At 41.5% G+C, this 24,319-nt stretch overlaps 7 protein-coding genes across 7 annotated transcripts in view; all 7 read right to left on the bottom strand.

Annotated features, from left to right (window-relative positions):
• Positions 1 to 24,319, bottom strand: part of LOC145434587 (uncharacterized) — a 191,676-nt gene that overhangs the window by 146,674 nt on the left and 20,683 nt on the right. The gene's annotated exons all lie outside the window — the stretch shown is intronic.
• On the bottom strand, positions 38 to 2,038 carry LOC145434581 (tRNA-uridine aminocarboxypropyltransferase 1-like). Its single transcript, XM_080311920.1, has one exon. It carries the CDS (start codon positions 2,036 to 2,038, stop codon positions 1,139 to 1,141), a length of 900 nt encoding a protein of 299 aa, XP_080168046.1. The 3' UTR covers positions 38 to 1,138.
• LOC145434577 (putative GTP-binding protein 6) lies at positions 1,987 to 5,713 on the bottom strand. Its single transcript, XM_080311916.1, has 2 exons — positions 3,787 to 5,713; positions 1,987 to 2,449 (listed from the first exon to the last, which is right to left on the bottom strand). Exon 1 carries the CDS (start codon positions 5,557 to 5,559, stop codon positions 3,985 to 3,987), a length of 1,575 nt encoding a protein of 524 aa, XP_080168042.1. The 5' UTR covers positions 5,560 to 5,713; the 3' UTR covers positions 1,987 to 2,449; positions 3,787 to 3,984.
• Positions 6,610 to 11,535, bottom strand: LOC145434580 (serine/threonine-protein phosphatase 6 catalytic subunit). Its single transcript, XM_080311919.1, has one exon. It carries the CDS (start codon positions 8,287 to 8,289, stop codon positions 7,372 to 7,374), a length of 918 nt encoding a protein of 305 aa, XP_080168045.1. The 5' UTR covers positions 8,290 to 11,535; the 3' UTR covers positions 6,610 to 7,371.
• LOC145434576 (RNA polymerase I-specific transcription initiation factor RRN3-like) lies at positions 8,314 to 13,250 on the bottom strand. The gene has a single exon (XM_080311915.1). The coding sequence runs from the start codon at positions 13,242 to 13,244 to the stop codon at positions 11,562 to 11,564; it is 1,683 nt and encodes a 560-aa protein (XP_080168041.1). The 5' UTR covers positions 13,245 to 13,250; the 3' UTR covers positions 8,314 to 11,561.
• LOC145434579 (17S U2 SnRNP complex component HTATSF1-like) lies at positions 13,311 to 19,920 on the bottom strand. Its single transcript, XM_080311918.1, has 3 exons — positions 19,787 to 19,920; positions 17,697 to 18,415; positions 13,311 to 16,959 (listed from the first exon to the last, which is right to left on the bottom strand). The coding sequence occupies exons 2-3, from the start codon at positions 18,399 to 18,401 to the stop codon at positions 16,189 to 16,191; spliced, it is 1,476 nt and encodes a 491-aa protein (XP_080168044.1). The 5' UTR covers positions 18,402 to 18,415; positions 19,787 to 19,920; the 3' UTR covers positions 13,311 to 16,188.
• On the bottom strand, positions 19,856 to 24,059 carry LOC145434578 (protein kinase C iota type-like). Its single transcript, XM_080311917.1, has one exon. The coding sequence runs from the start codon at positions 23,512 to 23,514 to the stop codon at positions 21,943 to 21,945; it is 1,572 nt and encodes a 523-aa protein (XP_080168043.1). The 5' UTR covers positions 23,515 to 24,059; the 3' UTR covers positions 19,856 to 21,942.

The following is a 24,319-nucleotide window of genomic DNA, read 5'->3' as shown; positions in this document are numbered from 1 at the left end:
TAGTGAAAATATAGTCAGATATCGCTACATAGAAATCTGCAATAGAAAGTATTTGATCTGTAATGCACAAAAAAATTGGCATTCCACAGGAATTCGCCTATTTCTAGTACGTAAGACGAAAAGAATTACGCCTATGGTCATATTGGTAACATTGACAGTTCCTGTATTGTATCATGATTGACGAAAGTCCTATAGATTTCCTCATGTAGATTCAAGTTCCATGGTACATAACATTTATGTGCAAATATAGTAATGTGTTAATTACTTTTTTTCAAACGACAGTACGGAATATCTATTACATTCTCAAAACCAGTGGTTCTCAAACTTTTTTAGACACACCCCCTTTAAGACAGTGAAAAATTTTGCGCTCCATTTATCGTCATGTCTAAAAAATCATTAAACTGGATCAACAGAAAGTCTACAATCCCAACGCGTAGTTAAGCATTTCGAGAGAACTCTCAAATACGACTTTCAGACTGCGCATGGAGCAATAGTCATGAGTTGGATGTATATCGCAAATGTCGCAGCATACATTTCAAATTGTAATATAATGAGGATCGTTGCTGCTTTTGAGACTTAGAAGCGTCAGCGCTAATCAAACTCATTCCGAGTTCAACAAACTTCATGCCCCTCAGGCGACTTCATACCCCCTTTCAGATACTTTCACGTCCCCCAGTTTGAGAACCACAGCCCTAATAGTGATGAAATTCACAGTTCAGATTAGTTTATGTCAAACAATCCTGAAATTTTAACAATGAAAACATTTTTCAGTGTTACAGGCATGATAGTCACCTGAAAGTATCAAGATGATAGTAACATATAATGACAGCATCGTGACATAAAATCTTATGAAAATATTCAATCAAAGCTACAAAAGCATTCACACTCGAGTGCTCTAACAAGTTGACGTACAAGTCCTCCGAGTTAAAGACCACATCCCTAATTTGTAAAAATGCTTTTTCGCGTTGAAAAGCAACATTAAAAGTAGCAGGCTCAAGTATACGCAGATTTTGACCGAGGTATTTTCTGTCCCAATTCATCCATGAAAAGGGCAGTTTCTAAGCGGCTCATTACACGACATTATTGGATTTATAGCTTTGAGCATTATGAGCTTTAGAGACCCCGTATCGGTGCATGCCTACTTTTCCTTTTTCAATTTCTGCTTCGTTTTCTGAGCCCCGTTCTGCACCAATTTATAAAAGTAACTGTAAAAGTACAGCATGTTGTCATATCTGCCGTCATACTCTCCGCAGGCCAGTTCGTGACTAACTTTCAGGAAGGAATAAATAGCTTCAATCGTGGCCAGAAACGTGAATGGCATTTCGTCGTTATGGCGCCAATACACTGTGTTCTGATCGCTTAGCTTCACAGTAGGAAGATTTCGAATTCTTTCGTCCGTAAAAATGCCGTACGCCTGACTCCAAGTGCAGTCGATAAAGACAATTTTATCGAAGTCAGACAATTTTGTTTTTTTAAAATCCTCCTCTGCCGATTTAATGACACTTTTATTGACACTGTCGCTTTTGATGCGTTTTGGTGAAACATCAGAGACATCTGTATCATTCTTTCTTTTGCTTCCAGGCGCAGCACTACTTCCGCCGAAAACTTCCTCCATCGTTGATGCTTTCTTGTCAGGAAATACAAGCAAAATTTTATCCTCTTTTGAGTAGCTTGGAATAGTAGGGTAGGTGTATATTTTGACATGATCTGGAGCCAGCAGGGCGGCGTGTATAGCTGTGCTTTTTCCATCCACTTCCTTCGCATGCTTTATAACGTCGACCTTCCAAGGTAGTTCCATCTTAGGCATCTTTGCTTCGTCCACGCTATCAACATACGTGTGACATTTGTAGCAGAAGTACATCCTGGAGCAGTTGCATTTTTTACATTTTGAGCGTTTCAGTCCGATAAGCGGGTCGTGGGATGCGAGCTGGTATGATCCGAATGTATCGTCGTACGTAGCAGAAGACATTGCTAATATATTAACACCTAGATATCCAATAAATGAATTCACAGCGGGGTAAATTTGAAATGGCAACATTGAAGCATGTGGAAAAGTGCAAAAATGAGGAGTGCATCAATTCAGAAATAACAGATTTACGGTCAAGATACCCACAAGACTTGAATCTAATGCAATTCAGTTATGTCAGAACCAAATTATGATCGAAATTCATTATATAAATCAGGATGTTTTCTTTTAAGATTAGGTGTATCGCTTGAAGACTTCAATCATAGTGGGAACCAGAGGCAAACAAAGGCATGAATGTATTTAAGATGATGCAGAATTGATTTTTACTAATTTGAGTCCAGAATACCTCTTTCGAAGATAGTTACTGATGGCACCCAAGTGGAAGAAGCACTTTAAAATTCCACTCCAATATTACTCAAATTATATATTCTAAGAGCTAAGTACAAGTAGCAATCTAGATTTCAAAAAGTAGTTTGAGTAGTTCTACAAATTAGACCAGTGGTTCCCAACCTTTTTCGACTCATCGCCCCCTTTTCAAACTCCACACCGATCATCGCCCCGCAAATATTGGGAACCAAAAAATGGGCATAAATTCTGAAATCACCGGCGATTTGACTAAGAAAAAAGGTCAACTTCTCGGCTCGACCTCGAAATTACACTTTTCCAACTGAATGTTGGTGAGTTCGCTAACTAAAAGGTGGTTTCTCCGACTTGATTCCAAAAGGATCGTAACAAAAGTTCGTCACCCCCCCCCCCCCCCCCAATGCGTTGGTCTTGACCCCCCTCCATAGGGTGATAAAGCAAACTTCTGCACCCCTCAGACCCAACTCCACCGATACCTCTTTACCGCTACTTCTTAGCGCAAATTGTTGAACTCTTTAGTTATTTCAAATTTCAACCATTCATGATTGGATCGGTCAATATGATTGGGAATTGCATAGATATTGCTTTCAATTTTTATCTCTCTCTGCTCATGTATTCAGATATACCGGTAAAGCCGAGTGAGGTGTCTTGGAAAATGTAGGGCCCGTAAACAATAATTGAACATATTCGGGCGGACCCGTGGGTATAATGACTTCGTTACGTAATGATATTTCGTGGCCTGTCTGCTATGTTGAAAGATATTCAAATCGCCAATGCGTACTAAACTAAAAGATGCACACGATTTCAAATTGGTATTTCTGCACTGGCAATTAATTTTTCTCTGCGAGATGGCATTTTTTTGTGGGATTCTGATTGCCAGGACAGGAACATTGGGCGCCAGTCATTTAGGCGCCTATGGGCGAATAAATATATATGTACATCGTATATATATATTGAAGTCGGTCAGCCTAAAAGCAGTCTTTTTCCGCCAAGGTTTTCTCGTTCTGGCACTCTTTCTCTGAGTCGCATGTTACATGACCCAAAACTTCATATGTCTTGGTGCGTCATGGTGTGATAATGGCTGACGCCGAGATGCCCATTTCTATAACTCATGCGTATAATTTCTTGAAGGAAGGGTATCCAATAAGCAAGAAATAAGCGACCAGAAAATGGCGCGCAGCGCGAGAATTTTTTGAAAAATTTGCCTAAATTTCTAAAATATTACTCTATAATTAATATTAATTCACAAAAAAATTATGAGACCCCTTCGAGCTCGGGCCCCCCATCCCAATTGGGAGGTTGGGTGTGACAGTTACGGTCATGAACGCCAATACAGCATTTCAATGCGCCATCGCCCCCTTCGTCCATTTTCGCCCCCCTATCGCCCCCTTGGCTATTTTCGCCCCCCTGGACCGACAAATCGCCCACTGGGGGGCGATATCGCCCACGTTGGGAACCACTGAATTAGACCATTACATTACAACAACTGTGTGTTAATATCCCCAGTTAACATTCAGCATAAAGCATCCGACAAGAAATGACTTGGCAAGATTCAATTTTCAAACTGATTTTGATACTTCTACTTAATCAGCTTACAAAGACCATGAACAGTGATATGGAATTGAAAACACAAGTGTACAAGCAAACACGTAGTATCATTGAACCACTTCGTAATCATAATATCTGGCTTTAAACTTGTTCCACATGCCTTTCGATATTGTAACTTCAATAATAAAATGATAATCACCCTCAACGTAGTAGGATGAAACAGTCGCATACTCCTCAAACCAATTAAGATGGTCTCCGGAAGCCGGCACCTTAACTTTGATTGTTCGCCCACCAGTGATTTGAACGATACTATCATGCAGTATATCATCAAGATAATCAAGTCCTATACCCGAAGTGCAAGAAATGGAACATACTTTCGATGGTTCACAGAGTACATTCTTGTTACCATTTGCAAAATTTGTATAACCCGAGGACACGCCATCTTGTTGGTCATTCTGATCAAGCAAATCAATCTTATTCTGTACCTCGATCATATTTAACCTTAAATTATCCGGTAATTTAAGATCTTGCAGTACTCTGTGTACGTTAACTCTTTGGTTTTGATAATCTGGATGGCTAATATCACATACATGTAAAATAATATCAGCTTGAAGCATATCTTCCATAGTGGCCGAAAATGCGTCTATCAACGAATGCGGTAAGTTTGACAAGAATCCGACGGTGTCGACTAAAAGGTATTTCATGTTTTGGTTTGTTACGGCCGCGTGCGTGGTTACGTCTAGTGTTGCGAACAATTGGTCTTTTGGAGATAGTCTTTCGGATTTTGTAAGTGCCTTGATGAGAGTGGTTTTACCTGCATTGGTGTACCCGACAACAGCTACGATGGGGAGTTGTGAACGTTTTCGAACTTCCCTCTGTTGTGTCCGCCTTTTACGTAACAGCTCAAGTTTGCTTCTAATCTTTTGTTCACGGGAACGAAATCGTCTTAACAACAATTCAGACGCCTTTTCTCCTGGTCCAACGCCGCGTGGACCACCGCCTTGTCTGTTGTACGTTGTGATTTCAGATTTGAGATTGGCGCGCACATACGGTATTTCCGCCAACGCCACTTGTAACTTAGCTTGTTTCGTTTGTGCTCTCAAACGGAATATTTCCAACACCAGAGTGTATCTATCAAAGATATTGTCAATATTTGTAGCTTTCGTCAGTACTTGTCTTTGAAGTAAGTTGATGCGGTCCATGCTTAAAAATATGGCAGACGTTTCTTGATTAGAGGCTATAGCGTGACATAGTCTTTTTAACCTTTCTCCTCTGAAAATACTCCTTTCTGTGGGTGTTGAAGTCGAAAGAATCAACGTCCCAGTCACGTTCCAGTCCGGAATACAGTCTACCAATGCAACAGATTCTGCCAGTTGCAATTCAGCCGAAGTGTCGGACAAAATAGGCGACCTTTTGCTCCCGAGAATAATTGGTTGCAATACAAAAACATTATGATCTCCAAGTCTTAGTGATCCCGGTTTTGTCGCTTCGGTAGAATAGTAATCGATCTCATAGTCGTCATCTTTTGGATCGTAACGATCCGTGTAGTAGCTGTGAGATGACATACACCATGGAATTCTCCTCGGAACATTCGACCTGACGTTGCGTTTTACAGCGTAGGACTGTAATCGGAGCAGCGCACGCAACGGAATGATAACGTCCAAACTATATTTAAGGATCATTCTCAACTGTATCGCTCTATTACTATTCTCTATATACTTCAACTTCCTGATCACATCACATATTTACGGTTCATTTTGGCAAAAAGCGCTACGATATCAGACAGCAGAGTCAGCAGACACATCACTCATCAAGCATGTCATTCATGTGCACTGCGATGTGCATTTGTTGTCGGCGTGACGGTTCGATGATTTGTCGTCACATTTATTATGTAGTAAAATTAGGGATTTTTATCTTACGGATAATGAATTTATGAACACTGTGTACTACATTCATTTCGTAGCTTTTAAGCAGTGGTTCGCATACTTTCTAGAGAGCAAACCCAATTTGACATTGGTAAAAGTGTCACCACTACGCAGGCGAGATGGTTTCAATTCTGCGTCGCGACCCGTTTTATCTGGACTCCTCTTGTCGTCATGCTTACGGCGACAAAAAAAGCCCTGAAAAGACGCCCGACGAAGAACGTACTCAAATAAATAAAGCGGAAGATAAGACAAGAAACGACGTTTGAAGGATCGCCGAAAAACTGACTTCAAGTCGAACTACAAGCAATTTCTACTACATGAATACTAGCCCGCCATCAAGATTACCGGACCACGACCTGACCTTTTGATATCGCCTTCCATGACATGTCATCCCATCTTAGTCGCTTGCTTTTTCCAGATAGAAAATGATGTTTTGGAAGCTTTTGAGCTATATATTATGACTGTTGTACAATGTACATGTACAACCAGTGGTTGTCGAGACGGCCAATTTTACCCCGTGTTACGCAGAAATTGGGGGTTGATAACTGGAAAATTCAATTTTTATTGAAGTTTCAGGTCATTTGTTTGGATTTATGGACCCCCTTCTTTCGATTTGAAAAATAAAGTTATTTCCACTCCGCCCTGATACTCATTTATATATTATGGCCTTGCCTTCACTCCTTTCATTTAAGAAACTCAGATTACATCATACTCCGACAATAGTCCGCGTGTGATGCCAACCAACCTGCCTACTAAGCTTTGTTTCTTAAATGACAACCCTCGAAACTAAGACGATGCAAAGGATAGTCAATGTCGTATGCATTTATCATCGCCATAAGAAATAACAGCTCACAAACCCATTGTGAATTATGAAGCATTTTAGAATCAAGGCGATAATCGCACGAATCATTACGTATCGATTTGGTCAAACACCAAACTTGAATAGATACGCAACAAAAATAAAATAAATGACGAGTGAAATATATCGCAACAAGCTTTACACAAGAATGAGCTGTCGACATGCAATTAATGTCGATCCTGTATCGCGGCAGGTAGCCTACAGTTCCGACACAGATTTTCTGCCAACCTCGTATCAGCACAGTCCAAAAAGTAGAATTACAGCGGAAATCCAGCCTTGATATAACCGCTAGGGATGGAATATGTATTTCTCAATGCTTTATCTATACTTTCGAGGCCTCAAAACCTCAGTTAGCGAATGCATGTTTCTTGCACAAGGCTACAAATATACATTATACACAGACACAAGGCGCTATGAAATACAAATTAATTTGGATGACATGTAACTGGCATCATTGTCCTTGTTTCCTTAAAAAAGAGACGTATCATTATCACATGTCTCAACTTTTCAAGTCATTGTTACTGGCTTACTGTTAAAGCGTCGCAGTATGTGATACAGGAAGCTTAATATTCAGCTCAGGTACTCAATTTTGGTCAGCCCTAGTCAACACCATCGCGTTGGCCTGTACGCGCGATAAATCCACGGCCTGTGTCTGGCCTCGCGAGATCGATTACGGTTTATAAATATACTTCTGAATGCCACAATGCCCTCTACAAAAAGTATGGTGCCGTGTTCCTAGGCGGTATGACCCTCATGTTATCCGGAACGGCGCGAAACAGCTTCGCTTCCCTGTCGTCTGACGAGCGTATCACCAAAATCGAAGCGATATTACCGCAGCGGTAACAATAGTTCGGCGCCGACCAAACGGTAACCAACTTCTCATCGAACATGTACTTGTATCCTTCGTGAACCAGCTGGTGCGCGCGGCAAATCAGCCGTAGATTATTGAGGTGAACGAATTCGTTCGTGACTTTAGCTCCAAACAGCCAGCCTGCGCCGCGAGGGCTGATAGCCCAGGTTTCCACGTCTTCAGGGTCGGACCAAACCAAATCGCAGAACGCTCCTTTGTGGGGAATCTCTTGTTGACGATCGATGGTACGTATCTGATCCAAGGTTTTCACGTCGGGGGATAAACCACCGTGTACGCATAACACACAAGAATCGATGATAGCGGCGACAGTAAGCAAATCAAACACTTTGGTGCAGTAACGCCAAGCGTTAGCGTTGCCATACTTCATTTGACATTCGTCGTAAAAACCGTACACCTGCGTAATTTGCCTGCTCTCGTGATTACCTCTCAACAGTGTGATTTTATCCGGATATTTCGCTTTCAAAGTGAGCAGATAAGTAAACGTTTCCAAACTGAAGTATCCGCGGTCCACAAAATCTCCCATAAATATGTAGTTGGTTTCCGGCACTTCACCCCCCGTCCTGAACAGTTCGAGGAGATCGTAGAACTGCCCGTGTATATCCCCGCACACAGTAACTGGCGAAGATACGGGCTGCACGTTGGATTCTTCCAACAGCAAATCGCAAACGTAATCGCATAGTTTCTTCAAGTCGTTCTCGGGCAAGTATTTGCACTCGCGTTCCACCTCGATCATACGATCCAAATCCAGAGGAGCCATGTTTTAAATAGATTAGATTTGACACTAGCCCGAAAACAAAAATCACACATTATTCGCGATTAAACCACTACTGTCAGATTTGACACGATATTCGGTAAGCCTACTTCGAAATTCGAAGATCAAACGAGAAAACACGCAGTAGATATACACTCGCATGAGATGAAATCGTAAATTGCCAGTAAACTTTCACATCACAACGTATTGCATGATTTCAATACTATGCGGCCCCAGGTCCAACACTTCGCCACAAATCTGTCACTAACAACATAGAGACCGATATGAAACGGGTTCTGGCTGTTTCAACTTTACCACGCAAGGGCTTGGCATTCATATTTCGTTAAAAAGGGCGGATATTTGTATTTGTATGTATGGCATGCTAGCGTGGGGGAGTCCAGAACACAACTGGCAAGCGATGGATGGAAATCTAATCCTATGGCTGGAGAACATAGTGCCATTTTACCATCATGACGGCATCAATTAATTGCGTTCAAAATTGAAAAAAAAATTACATACCGCAATCCAGCATTTGCAAAACGTCTTATTGGATACATAAGAATTGTCGCTGTTCGAAGATTTATAAATTTGAAGAAGCCAAAACCGGTACCATAATACTTCCGAATGCCAATATGAACTATTTTTCCTGGAAGTTGAGGCCAAAATAGATCCTATACACAGGGATGCTGCTTAATTACCAGCAGGCTCTACCCCAAAGAAAACTTAGCGCGGAGCCGCCAAGTCCTGTGGTGCAGTAGTTGTGCTTAATACGCCAATATTATGAAGGTAAAATTTCATAATGGATAAAGCTATTGTAGTAAATCAAATCAGGTTGGGCCTGTGACTGAAACCAGCGCCAATGCAATTGAGCATAAGATGAATAACTGTGGCATGCAGAGAGCTCAGAACTTCAGATACTCAAAACCGTAGCAAGCAGCAAAGGAATATCAACGCGAATGGCACAACAATTCTAATAAATAGTCAATGCAAGAGTACGCCTGCATAATGATATTAAAATGTGACCTGAAGGCACAGAAAAACATTCTTCACAAATCTAAACCAATAACTTACCAACATTTTATAAAACAAAAAAATCTGTAACTCTCAATCAACGATATGGTAGGTAGTTAACCCATAGTTATGTACTTTTCATTACAAGTGTAGTGAGACACTAGTTGCTGAATGCTAATGTAGCCTGTATGCTTTTCAAAGACGTGCCTTGTACATTACTCTAGAGCAGCAAATTCCAATACTTCGATTAACTCCCTGCAAATATTGAGAGAGTCATGTTTTGTGCATGCAGCTCCTTTTGACTATGATATTAATATTTGTCAATGTTATCGCGATTTTAAATGTTTGGGCCATATCGTTTGGGATTCACTAAAGTTCGAAAGACGCAATTGGAAGAACCATCAGTCAGGTATAAGCAGCACGAAATAGCCAATTAGCCATAGTCGAGCTTCGTATATAATAAAATATATTCAAAACTCACACGCTCCAACAATTTCTTGTTGAAATGCAGCTTTCCATACCAATGGAATAATTCTTATGATCAACACTACAGAAAACACATCAATTATTGTTCAAGTACTCATGAATGGTGCAGATTCCAACAACTTACAAACCAAAATAACAGCAGCAATAGACGGAAAATTGAAAAACAAACTCAACAGAATATCTTGCAAATTGGTATTGATGATGAAAAATTACAATGAAAAATTACCACAATGAAATTTACTTCGTTTTAAACATCAATAATGCCAAAAAATCATGTGAAACCCTTTACAAAGCAGCCAAATCACCAATACAATCAACCATGTTATTGCAAATAAACGGAAATTGCCAATCCAAGGATAACATGTGATTAGGCAAGAATTCGAATCACATTGAATTCCTTATACAACGAAAGACCGCGTTGTGCCATAAATTGAATCGAATATAGAATTTGAACTGCAAAAGGCATAGTTTGTATTATACAAGATTAGCACCGACGGATTATTGGAATAAGGTATTTTGCTTCAGTACAATTTTCAATGCATGATTGGGAAGGACAAGACCATAGGGCTGGCATGGTATGTTATGCCAAATTGTGACACAGTATCAATTGTTCGCAACATGATTAGTTTAGGTCGGTACAACTGGTATTTATAAGTAACAAACAGGGCAAAATTACAATTCCGTAGCTAAAAGTACCACATTCTCACAAGCAAATATTCAAGGCTATTCGTCTCGTATGATATTTGCATGGGCAGAAGGCGGTCTGAACGAGAAAGGAGATTCGTCTTTATCAAAGCTTTCAATGTCAAAGCACGAGTTGGTAAGGAGTACATGTTTGTGGAGTTTATAAAATGCCCTTGTACTTGAATTGATGACATTTATATACATTTTGAAGAGCAGCAATTTTGAATTGGTATCTTAAGCAGCTTACTAGATCATTTTTTACTAATTTTGACAGAAAAAGTGAGCATTGTACTTGAAATGCATTGCACTCAGCCAAAAAGATCAGACAAAATGAAATCGACGTTCGCAGCCACGAAAGTCGGACCGTAGCCTACATATCGAGATGATGAGTAGTGCCGGGAACAAAGATTCTAGTACCCGTCTCAGAGTCGAGTCTTGATTGTAATGGTTTGAGTCATTTTTCGCGAGTAAAGAAAATATCCGCATTCAAACCAAGGGTAACATTTTATCAACAAAAAGCGCTACGAAATGGTGTCCCAGAAATACCACCATCATTATTTTGGATCGCCGACATCGTTTCGTAGAAAAATACATACCACATTTGAACCCTTCAAGTCATTATACCATTGAATAATATAAACATACTGAAATAAACCCGAATACATTCGTCTGACACTCGCCAGGGGTAATCGTCAGTAGAGATTTCTAAAGAGCTTTGTCGATAAACAGTGGCATCACCGAATAATCATGTTACCCGCTTCGAAATTTTGAATTTTAGAGGTGAAAGACATGGCAGATTATACACAAACTGATACCAGTGCAACTCCCGACTCTTTTGAAATCAACAGTAGTTACAGACGCTTAGTCTTGACAAGCGCCAGCCGAAAATATCCAGATGTATTTCAAGTGTATATTGAAGTTCTGTATCTCCAGGAGTCATGATACGGCGTCAAAATAGGTGGTGCTCGAACACTGGACTCGGAATCGAATGACCCAGATACCCCGATGATGTCCGGCCCTGTGACTCGCCACCTTGGCACAGTTGATCAACAAGCGAGTCACACGCCGGACACTTCGAATTGGCTGCAGGGATTCCGTCAGTACGGAGAATTCGCGGTCATAGAAAAACCAGGCGAGATCCCAAACGTCTTCTTCGAGAGCGAGTCCGACAAAATCTTTCCTTCGTCGAAGATGTCCGGTATATTTATCGGCGCCGTCTCCATAAAATCGATCTCGTCCGCTTCGACCTTATCCTCGACGCGAGGCACGTCGCCTTCCCACTCCCGATAGATATCCTCAAAAAAATGCGCAGTAGACTTCAAGCAGTACGGATCAAACGGAAAAAACGACCCCAAAGGGTTCACTAAATCCGTCTTCGTAGACACCCCGTAGATCGGCAAGGTGTGCCTGTCATTTTTCTCAATGATCGTGTCGCAGTAAGCAATTTGGTTTTTCCTCACAATCCTCGCAAACACATCGACCACAGTCCTGACGCAGTATTTGAGAGGGTTCAATCTACTCGTGACGATATGTTCAAGTTGCATTTTACGTATCATTTCAAACCCATCGGGCAGATCCAAGATTTGATCCACTCTAAACACAAGCACATAAAACAGAGCTTGGCATGCGCTGTAAAAAACACCGTGCTTGTGAGCATCTTGCACGCTATTGCAATAAGAACTAGTCTCCTTCTCTTTAAGATAAGAATGAATCCAAAGTGTCAACGAATTTAACACCGCGATCGCGGTTCCCGCATCCACAAACTTGGCCCGTGAGGTGAAGCTCGCGAGGTAACATAACGCCGTTTGGCGAGTCAACACCGGCAAGCTGAAATTCGTGATCTTGAGCCACAAGCGCTCTTGAAACTTTTCTCGGAATTTGCCGGCAAAACTGCACACGTAGAACACCGCAAATTGTGTGTGCGAGCATTCGTACGCAGGGAGAACTATCTTTTCAAAAATGGACATCAGCTCTTCAAAAATCGCGTCAGATCGGCCTGTTAACACCCCGTCCGCGTGGCAGTTATCGCGGATGTACCGCAGCAGAATACCCATGAGAGTATCCAACTTGTCCACGTACATTTCCTGATGCTTACCAGGATTCCGATCCGCATCCATTTCAAATACGCTTTCCTCGTCTTCGTTCGATTTCAAAATAACATGCTTAGGACATTGCAAATCGAGAGCAAGCACTTTGCTTACAATGACACTCAATACTTTCCGTCTTAACGAAGGCTGATATCTGGTCATGACAAGCATGTTTTTGACGTAACTTTCCACGATCAAAAGCTCTTTCTTTATGAACGGAAAGCGGCTGGACAACAAAGGCTCTACAAGGGCTATCGTCATTGGGATTAGGGTAAATATTTTTTGCAAAGCGCCATGCACTAGTTCGAATAAATCCTCATGACAAACGATTGGAGCACTGTCTTTTTTAGGGCTCGCGGCAGGGACAAAATGCATCAGCAGGCAGTGTAGAATTCTGGCTTGATGCACGGAATTGTGTGCTATCAACTGCACCAAAAAGTCAAGATACAGTTCCATGACGTTTCTCTCCCTGTGCGCCCAGTTCACCGCCAATATTTCGTCTACCAAATCGCTTTTGCTTTTGTCCAAAGTGCTGACCACGGCGATAAACTGTTGGAGTAATTCCACAAGTTGAGGAGATTGGAGATCAGGGTCTCTGAGTTGTTGCACGATGATAGCGTAGTTATCGTCGAGCCCGCCTTCTTTCTCTTTGATAACTTGGGCGACGCGGCCGCCGAACCGCACAGATTTCATGTCTTCGGAATGGTGCGCGCACTCTTAGGCGGTAATTACGTTACCCTAATCGACTACAAGAGAACCCTGTAAAAGAGAAGGAGATCTTGGAATAGAATTGCATTTTCCATGTGGACATCGGTGCCGAAAAATATTGGGAGAAACTGCGACATCGACGTATAAAAAATGCTGCAGATATTGAGTTGTTATACACAATACATGAAATAGTGGCTGGGCACAACGATTCTTCAAGTCAGTAATGAGTGTGGATTTTTTTTCTACTCAAATTATGCGACTTCACATCAAAAGTAATATCGTAACGAAAATATATAGTTTTGATACTCTCTTTACAACGTGGGCGCCTTGAAACCTCACTCTGTCGTAACCCAGCATCCAGAGCATTTCGCATATTAAAAAAAGGCCTGTAATATTCATGGAAATGCCATTTCGGTTCTGGATTGATCTAGCCCAGCCGCAGTTGGCTATACTTGACAAGGTCAAGAATCACAAAATGTGCCCCATACGACAGGATCACATATATGATAGATAAAGCACTTAGGCTGGTACGGTGTCATAATAGGTGGTACACGACTACTCGTTTTTTTCCCTACTTGATAATAAAGGGTCAATGATTTGCTAATTTTAGAAGCTAAACTATGAGTAACCCTTACATTAACGGATCACTATGCTACGAAAGAGTGATGTGATTTTCACTTCAAACAATGCACAATAAACGACGTCGTATTGTCAACTCGGATCGAACTGGGTTTCGGTCAATGCTTGATCAAAATCAAGGCTGACAGCAGTGTTAATGTGATATCGCAACAAATGTTAGACCCAGTAAATATGCAATGCGTGCAATAGCAGTCTAGCGTTATTTACGTTTTTAATAAATGAATGGACATGACTTCACCGCCTCAACATCAGACAAGAGTTAACGAATGGATCGTTTGCTGGAAAGTGTTCTGCAAATTGGTGAAATGCGTGATCCATCATTTCATCATCCCAACTGCGACATCATCAACGACTTTAACGAGGTAAAACGCACCTTGCAGTTGATGGACAGACCATGTGAAAACCGCAGGGACAGTAGGCACCGGTAGACACACAGACCAACCAAAACCAACTCCGGTACTCAGATCGAACAACCTATAATAAGGGAAAGCAGCGTACGATTATTCCCACTTGCCGCAAATCCCAATTAATACTCAAACCGGACAACAACACCCCAAGCATCATGCCTACAAACGGCCAGGGTTGTAACCAAATCACAATTTGACTTTTATAGTTATGACTGGAGTCATTTTCAATTCACCGGAGTGAAATCCAAGTACAAGTAATGGTGTTAAGACTGAGTCTGAGTCATAATGTTTCCTGTTCAATATCGAGTTCAAGTCATGTTCAATAGGCTTCTGTGAAACTTTTGGGAGATATCGAAGGCCTCGGATTTACAATGCACTCATCTTTTACAGTCTAAACATGCTTATTTAAGCATATAAAAGACAGTTTCGGTAGCTAATTTATGACCATTGGTCCTGATAATACGAGAATTGTCGAATCATATAGAATGTGCCGATATAGGCGCGTAGCCAGCCGAAAAATGACGGTGTGGGGGTTTGAAATAAAAGCTGGGGTTTCGATTTTTTTTCGATTTTACTAATAACGCATCAATTCATTACTGTTAAGTGCATGTGTAAATGATGATTATACAATCTCCTGGTATTGACGAACTTACGCATATAAGCCAGCCCAACAAGTCCAGAACTGCTGTCAATTAGCGAGTGCATGATCTCTCGTGAATAATTAAATACCCGCGCTTATCAAAGCGTATTACGCAGCCTCATTGTCGATTTGCGCATTTCAAAATTTCTCAGTTGTTACGGAATCTGTCTTATAATGACATTGATTTCAAGTGGTGTAAACCTTTCCCATCTTTTATAACTCAAGCCTTGACACGTACGACTTCCGATGGTTATGTTCAAGCATTAGCAGAAAAGAAATACGCATGTACGCACACATGTCGCACATGTTTGCGGACTTGCGATGTCATTCAGTTTGGCGATGTCACTCCTTGATCACAGTTAGGGCTGGGCAAAATCGAGTACCTGAGTGATTCGATTCTGAATCACGTAATATGCTTCGCGAGTCGAGTAATCGAGTATCACTCATTATGACGTCACAACAGGATGTACTATGTCGAAGTCCAAATATGAACCTTTTATGCCACCACAAAGAACGTAATGCCTGTTATCCATCACATTAAAGATACTTTGGTATTTTTTCGACCATACCGATTTCATTGCACTTCATAACAATTTTGGTGGATGATAATGACTTCGGAAATGTGTTATTTCCAGTAACGTTCGTAGCTTTAAACTGTGCCTGGTGTGCTGTAACACGGCCAATCAAGGTTTCACGGCTTCCTCAGTGGAAAATAATATCAAAACTATAATTCTCGTCAGTAAATTGACTTTCAGTTGCGAGGACCGTATAATTTCAGTACTCGAAAAAATCGTCTTTTACTACTCGACTCGAATCATTAAAATTACTACTCGATTCAGATTCGAGTACTCGAATCATTGTGCCCAGCCCTAATCACAGTCGCTGATCAGCATACAAGTAACGGCATTGTCTCCAAGCCATCGCGAGATAGGTGCCACAGCATGCTAGGCCCAAGACGCGATATTAACCCAGCGGGAAAGGACGGGGTTTTGCATTTCAAAATGAAGGGGTTTTGAGCCCCGGCACTCCCCTGGCCACACGCCTGTGCCGAGCCATAAGACTCCGTCATGTCATAAGCAGTGATTCAAACACAATTCCATACACAGATCGACTGAGTTGAGTCATTCTCCATTTTTAAGAATATGACTCGAGTCAAGTCTAGTGAACAAAAGATTGAGACACTCGAGTCATAACAACCCTGCTAACGACCCTCGCGCCCGGCGCAATCATCACTAGAATCGTGTCACGTTGGCTGGTCCGGCTCCTTATCGTCTGCCTCGTTAAGGAACTTCTCCCAATTGTCCAACCTCTCCTCCCTTTCCCTATCGGTCTCTTCGACCTGATAATCCGTCACACCATCCCACGGGGCACACTCCACCTTCTTCTCCGCAAACCACCGCCCGTTCATTGCCCCGACGCAAGCCGTGGCCCCGTCAAAGTCTTTAAACGCGACCGAACACACCCCGTCCGGGTGTCTGTCGAAAACCAACACCTTTTTGACAGGCCCAAATTTTTCACACTCTGTTCTAAGATCGTCGCGAATGTCCGTGATAAGGGTTGCGTCCTGGTCGAATTCTTTCGGGTCAAACATGTTCTTAAAGATGATGACCCGCTCGCTCTTTTTGGCAGCTTCCTTTCGGGCCAGGCGCCAGTCCAACATGGTTTCGTGTTGTTTCCGAATTTTCACTTTCTCCTTTTTACTTAACATTTTCGGTTTCTTACTGGGATCGTACGAGCCTTTCAACTCGAAATTAGCTTTTTGAACGGATATTTTACAGTTCCTGACGTCAGACTCATCCAAAAGCTGTAAAGCCAGGTCTAGAGACTCGCTTTTCAAGTAACAGCAAAGTCCGTCGCCTTTTAAATTGCCGTCTTTGTCTTTGTAGAGTTTGAGTTTGGGCTTGCCCGTGTGAGGATTGGTCATGATGATACCGCATTTCGACATGAGGGCTTCGAATTCGTCCATGGTCACGTCGGTAGGCAGCCCTTGTACGTAGACGTTGGTATTGTTAACCTGAAAGAGAGATATTTATTTAGTCAACCAATGAGGTCTAAAGAGTATGCGCAAATTTGTGGTAGGCCTCATAACTCAGCCTGGGCACCAGGGTTGTGACCAAGTGATAAGGTTCCGAGTCACAAGTCAATCTCACTTCTATAGTTTCGACTCGAGTGAAGTCCAGTCATTTTCAATTCGCCACCGAGTCAAGTCTGAGTCGAAGTCAGCTAGTAGAGTGATGAGTCATAGAGTTTTGACTCGAGTCAGAGTCATTCTGTCACTCTGTACAGATGCTTGACAGACACGCCATATAATCATAAGCCAACAGCTACACGCATTCACCAGTTGATCTAAATTCAGAGACCTCTTCCGATCAGTGCAAGGTCCGTTATTAGCCAAAATCTAGCATCTGTTTATGGATGGTACTACGCATTAATGACATTCAAAATCGTAATATATTTAGTGTTATTGCCGTTGTTGAAACTTGGAGGTTTGGACACAAATTAAACTGATTCTGAGTACAAGAAACATGATTTCTCTCAGACAGTTTCGCTCCCCTCCTTCAGATGCTGTCACGCCCCCCAGTTTGACACAGCATCAGAATCAGTATCAGCATCAGAACAATCACTCAATTGGGAATCTTCACGGGTTGCATAAAAGGCGCACATTCGAACTTTTCACATCAATCATGTTGTAAAATGACAATGTGCATACTCCACGACTAATACTCGATACGAATTCATACATGACATTACCTGCGACGGGTCAAACCACGTGGGTTCGGCAGCCTTCCTTTTCGGGGCTTCTTTTTTACTTTTTTTGCTCTTGTTATTTCTGGCGTGCTTATCGGCAACCCACTCGTTTTTGTCCTTGTCCCAATTGTAAATAACCCCAGATTTGGGGTCCGTGTACGACGTTCCGCCGATGGCATTGTGGGCGTAGGGGTACATGACTTTCCCGTCTTCAGCCACCCATAAGTTCCTGTCCGGGTCCCATTTGTATTCGACCCCCGATTTAGGATCGGTGTACACGTGACTTGAATTAGGCTTTTGGTCGGAGTCCTCGCCTTTAGATTCTAGTTCCCAATTGTTCTTCTCCAAATTCCAAACGTACGCAGTGCCGTTCGCGTGGGTGTACCTGCACGGTGTCCCGTCCTCGTTGGGTTTCGGTGCCCAACAATTTTTCTTGAGGTCCCACAAAAATGTGACTTTCGTCACAGGGTCGACGTAAGTCTGTTCCGTTTCAGATTGGTCAACCGGTCCGTAATTGCCCTGATATTTCATGAGTATGTCCACGTTGAACTTTGGGAACCAGGCCTTTTTCTCTGCGTCCCATTCGTATTCCGTACCATCTTCATCCACTTTGACTTTTGGTTTTCCCGTCGCCGATTCTGCGTCTGACTTCTGCTGCAGTTCGAGCTGCCTCTGAAATTCTTGGTACGTCTCCGAGTTCAGAGCCATGGTGCCCCAGAGTTCTGTAACATATGGAACCAAGTCATTTATGACCTGGATAATTGAGGTAACGGAAGTACACTTCAACAATATATCCATATTCATTCATTTTCATGCCGGTAATGTCAATCATATTTAGTGCTACGATTGTTGATAGACAATTTTTTTCCAATTCCCTGCTAGTTACAACGATTAGACCACAGCTGGCAAGTTTCAGCAGAAAATAGTCGTGTTTATTTCAAGCGGCTATGTTTTCAGCGGAGGAGGTCAAGGCAACCATTTTCCAAACTCAATTAAATCAATACCGAAGTACGAGTAAAGGTAGCGATTCCCGAACAACTGAAAAGAGAGTATTCTAGGCGTAGTTTTGACTAAAATTACGCCAACGGTCAAGTACCAATGGAAGTAGTTATAAAACCGTACACGCTGCCTTTTTTTCGGTCTGAAGTATCAACATAGTGCCTTTGCACTTACTTAATGGCCTTATCTCTCTGATAAAATAACAGTTAATTGGTAAATTTTGATTTTACCTGGTCCCCCTCCAGTATATTTGTCCATCGCACAATTTCGCTACAGTGATTCATTATAAATCTAATTTTTGTATGACAAATCTGTAGCAAATCAAGAAAAAATCGAGGCGTTTTGCAAAGCTACTATCGTGACCTACCTAATGCTAATAGTTCGGCATAGGCCTACCATGGCTCTTCGTCGCAGAGCTTCACAGCAAACTTTGATAACAAACTCCGACTTGTTACGAACCGAGCGCGATTTTTGCCGCACTATTTCCCAATTATGAATCTCATTCAATGATAAGTTTTGACGAATTAAGCAATTCTAATCGTAATCCAATTTTGTAAAAATCGTCGTTATCATACCAATTCTAACCTTATTTGGGAAAGAACTGTCCTGTCCGTGTTGTAATTTTCAAAATATGTTAAGTATGTAATTTGTGATAAAAACTGCTGGTGTAAATTCCAATTGTAATGTAGTTTATGATTTAAAATGTAGGTATAATTGTGATTGCAACATTTAATACGAAAACTGTGCAGCTCTAATCCGAGCTCTCTCGTTACTGACCATATTTTGTTTTCAGGGCACTTTCACTTGAAGAGCTGCTGACGCACAACTACTTTTTCGTACTATGAATAGCAGAATGTGGTTTATGGATTGGTTTGTGTCACTTGCGAGTGGAATTATCACTATTTTTGCGAGTGAAATTTTCATATCAACCAGACCAAATGAGCCTTCACAACAGGTATCGTACCACGGACCAATGATAAAATATCTTTATACTAAGTACAGTTCTCCACCGGATACACAAGCATTGACACTTTTAATAGCAACTAGCGATGAATAGGCCATAAAGTGAGGTAAAACTTAGAGAAATTCCTTACCTTCTTCTCAAACGGCTGCTTCACAATCAATGATATCCCACTATAATACACTACCATTCAAACGCTTCATCTAAAGTGAAAATACAAATTCAATCATTCACTGAAGATTCAAAAATAACGTTGTGAGTATTTTAACTTAGAAATAACAGAGCATATAAGTGGTAAGGCATCTTTTGAGTAAGACATAATATATGAACTCACGACACTGAGTTAGTAAGCGGTACTTCTAGCGTTGCAATAGCATATTTCGACTAAATATACCAGCAGAGACCGAAAAATCGGGTCATACAAGGCTAGTTTCCCACAATACAATTGCCACCAGTGTCTCGGCAGTGGGAATTAAAATCAATGTAAAAATAGCAAAAAGGACTATAGAACCAAATTTCGGACAGATGAAGGGTGAGAGATATATCAACGTCCGCGTTCACGTAACCGTTACAAGCTAATAGCAACGAAATAGAAGAAACTGCAACAGAATGATTTGCGGGGTAAAGGTAACAATATCAATTATTCCACACGATCGAAATAGCACACTGTCACTGAAAGGATATCGGTAGTCAGATGCTAAATACCTTCATATATTAGCATCAAATCAAGTATCAGCCATGCATGCCATAGGGTGCGTACATAGTAACATAATATATCAGTTATTACAATGCTTCCATACGGAATGCACGCAGAAAAACAAGATGTAGTACAGCGTTAATGAAAATTGATATATAAGCGTGTGGGCAATGGTCAAAAAAGTGTAAACGTAAGCGTACAAGTTAATAATACAGTCTCTGGCACTGACTAATAGACTTTGCGGGTATTATTTGCATTACATAACGCAGATTCAAGAAATAAAGTCAACATGAACATCACGGCCAGCAATGTGTCATATTGAACGGAGATCAACGAAACAGTATCTATATTTCTGACCAAGCCATCTGCAGTTCACCAAAACATGGAGAATTTATTAAAATAATAGAATAAAAAAATCAACATGTAGAGAGAGTATGATTTTAGGTCAACATACTTGTATTAACCGAAATGATACAAAGCTTCAATGAGATATCACCATCCAAAAGGTGACATAACATTGATAGTCAAAGAAGGGAATTGAATCTTGAATCTCTAGTCGCTACATGCCTGCCCGAAATGTTTTCTAAAGGTTGTAAAATTGGTTTTACTAAACAGACTGAATTTAACCAGACCTACTAGAGGAATTGACCAGTCTACCAGCTACACTTACAACGCAGTGAATGATTCTACAGGCAACTAAGCACTTCAATGTATCAATAGCATTTCATTATTTAGATTCAGTCTCTTTAGGGTATTCTCAAGCCCCGGGTGGGGTGGGGGTGGAGGGGGTGTACCGTTTTTTAGAAGGCGATAAACAGAAGGAAACTATTACGTAGAAACCAGATTAGCACATTAGAGTCTTTGTAAAAATGAAGTTATTATTACTTTAGTGATCAGATCTTGCTTCTTTACAAATTCTTCTCCAGCTTCTCAGCAACTAGTAGAGATTTAAAAAAACATCGTATATCAACAATCGTATCACAAAATATGATGTCACCAGCATGAAATGTCAAAAACGAGAACTTGCAGGAACCCATAAATCTACATGTACCTAGATTCATTAGAACACACTCGGCGAAAAGCTCAACCTTAACTCATCCGCTCAAGATTGATGCGGAACAATCAAAGGCCGTAAATTCTGCATTGGGCAACACTTATTGGATAATCCCGCCTGTGCAAAAAATTATCGAGAGGACAGATTTCGCATACTCGGAAAGGGTCGTTCACACTTTCATTTGTGTGCCTTGGAGTCGACTTTTATCAAAATACACCAGCCAAGGATGTGTCAACAGAAAGAGTTCGTGTATCATCTAAAAATAGTACATTGAACGCTCTCGTATTAGACATTTCATGCTGGTGACGTCATATTTTGTGATACGATTGTTGATATACGCTGTTCTTTCGAATTCTCTACTAGTTGCTGACGATTACCCCTGACGAGTGACAGCCGAAAATACTCGGGTTCATTTCAATATCAATATACTATTCAATTGCAAATTCTGTTCCATGAAGCAGAGACGATTCGATCCCACAGCGACAATATATAGCCACACTTTTACCACTATCAAAGCATTGAGTTCCACATCAGTAGATCAGACCGCATCCGCACTGGTCATGAGAAGCGGGTTGATATACTCGAACCCTTCGAACTCGCCCTGGTCGATTTTCGATATCGTACGCGGACTTGTAGGCGTAAGCTGGACCGGTTCCTCCGTAAATTGAGCGTCGAAATTTTCTAAACCATACTCGTCTGTAATCGGAGGTTTGTAGGGGGGTATCACCTGTCTGGCTTGTAGTGTGTCCCAGTCTACGGTTTTAAAGAAGGCATGATCGATTATATCTTGAAATCCCGTCTCCGGATGGCATCCAAGGCGTTCCATTGGCATTTTGTTTAGAAAACCTTTCAAAACGGATGAAGCTTTTACCGACAACGACCTCGGGATTCTGATCACTTTTTCCAGTATCACTTGAAAGAGGTAATCTTCCGTGTTTTGATCTGGATTGTCGGTCATGCCTATAATATCAAACGGGCTTCTGCCGGCCATCATTTCAAACATCAGCACTCCCAAAGCCCACCAATCGACTGAAAAACTGTAGTCTTCACCTCTTAATATCTCCGGCGCAATATAATTTGGCGTACCGCAAAACGTAGATGTAGTGTCGCCTTTTAAGATCCCTTCCTTGCACATCCCATAATCGGTGAGCTTGATATGACCGTCGCTATCGAGCAGGACATTGTCGAGCTTCAAATCGCGGTAAATGATGCCTTTTTCGTGCAGGAAATGCAGTGCGAGTATGATTTCGGCCGCGTAAAATCTTGCGTGGTCCTCTGGCAGTTTACGCTGCCTCTGCATGTGAAACATAAGATCGCCGCCATTAACAAACTCGATCACAAAGAAAAGGCGTTCGCGAGTTTGAAAGCAAGAGTGTAATCCGACGAGAAACGGGTGATTCGAAGCAGTTTCGAAGACATGTTTTTCCGTTTGTACCCAATCCACATCTTCTTCATCTGTCACCAACTCTTTTTTGATAACCTTCATCGCGTATAGCTTTTTGTTCTTCTTCAAACTCACAAGCAAAACTTTGGCGTAAGACCCGCGTCCGATGACTCTTAACATCTCAAAATCGATCAATCCAAACCCAGGTGTCGTTTTAGGTGTTCCTTGTACTACCTCGCCTCCTAGGCCTGTAGCTGGGTTATAATGGGGTCTGTGCGCTGAGCTATCATCACCATGGTCTGGCATATCATCAGGTGGATTCACGATTGGGATACGTTGTCTGCGTCCTTTCAACTTTTTGAGGCGCCTTTTTAATTTGTACCATCGCCTAGCGCCACGGCGGTATATCTTATGCTCGCCGGGACATTGCATGCCCGGTTCTCCTGGAATGCCTGAAAAAATGTGCAGAAACAAAGTGTCATCCTCGTTAAGTTCGTACAGACGTAGAGCTTCGTCCAATTCCAGTTGTGAAGATACAGTGCAAAGATCTCCTTCATCATCGAGCCATTTGACAGTGAAGAGCTGGGCGTCTGTGAATCGGCACGCTAACCGAACCTTGATCCATAAATCGTCAAGTGTAATGGCAGGGTCGATGTTTAGATTCAGAACTTGATTCTGGTACGTCACTTTCGACCTAACCATTAGGTTCATTCCATCCACAGACATCGTGACACCATGCGACTCACACGTTCAAGTCACAAAGCACAAGAGAGTAGGCTTAGAAATACAGTGAATTACAGTTTTGAACATTCAAATTCTGGTAACACAAGGGATGAATTAGAGGATTGTTTGTAACGAACATAGTTAATGATAATTTCCACCATCCAGGGACATTAGGGCTGTTCAAAAATAACTTTTTTTCAAATTTTACAGGCTACTCGATAAAATGTGGAGGTTATCTAAAAAACAACGAACGCCAAATTTGACCAAATTGCAACCAGTGGAAGTCAAGTTTTTGCAGTTGACTACAGAATTTTGGATCAAAAAAATTGTATTTACGATGGTAAATTCTTCGATTATTTATTATAGACCTACCCACCGTAAATACTTTTCCTTTCAATTTAAAATGTTCTACTGCAATAACTTCGCTTCCACTGGTTGGATTTCATCCAAATTTTGAGGGCAGCATTTTTTTAGGCTGGTTAACAATTTTATATAGGGTAGTTAGTTTAGTTTCAAACTTTTCATTGTTTTAATGAATCCAAAAGTATTTCTTTTATATAGCAATGCTTCTATACGGGTATATGAACCAGGTTGGAATCCCGGTACGTTTAGCGCAATATCTTTGGTGTGCCAAGGCGGTTCTCGGCGTCACACCTGTGTGCAGTCAGTAGAATCTTTGGTGTGCACGAGACACCGATTCCATATTGGTATATGAATAGTTCATTCATATTGAAATGAACCCAAATATTTTCGGCTGACACTGGTTAGGGGTAATCGTCGGCAACTCGGTATAGAGAATTGGAAAGAG

This window comes from Botryllus schlosseri, chromosome 2 (assembly GCF_051294905.1).
Source record: "Botryllus schlosseri isolate E-star chromosome 2, Bs_hap1, whole genome shotgun sequence".
NCBI classification, from domain to species: domain Eukaryota; kingdom Metazoa; phylum Chordata; class Ascidiacea; order Stolidobranchia; family Styelidae; genus Botryllus; species Botryllus schlosseri.
This window is presented reverse-complemented; position numbering and strand designations above follow the sequence as displayed.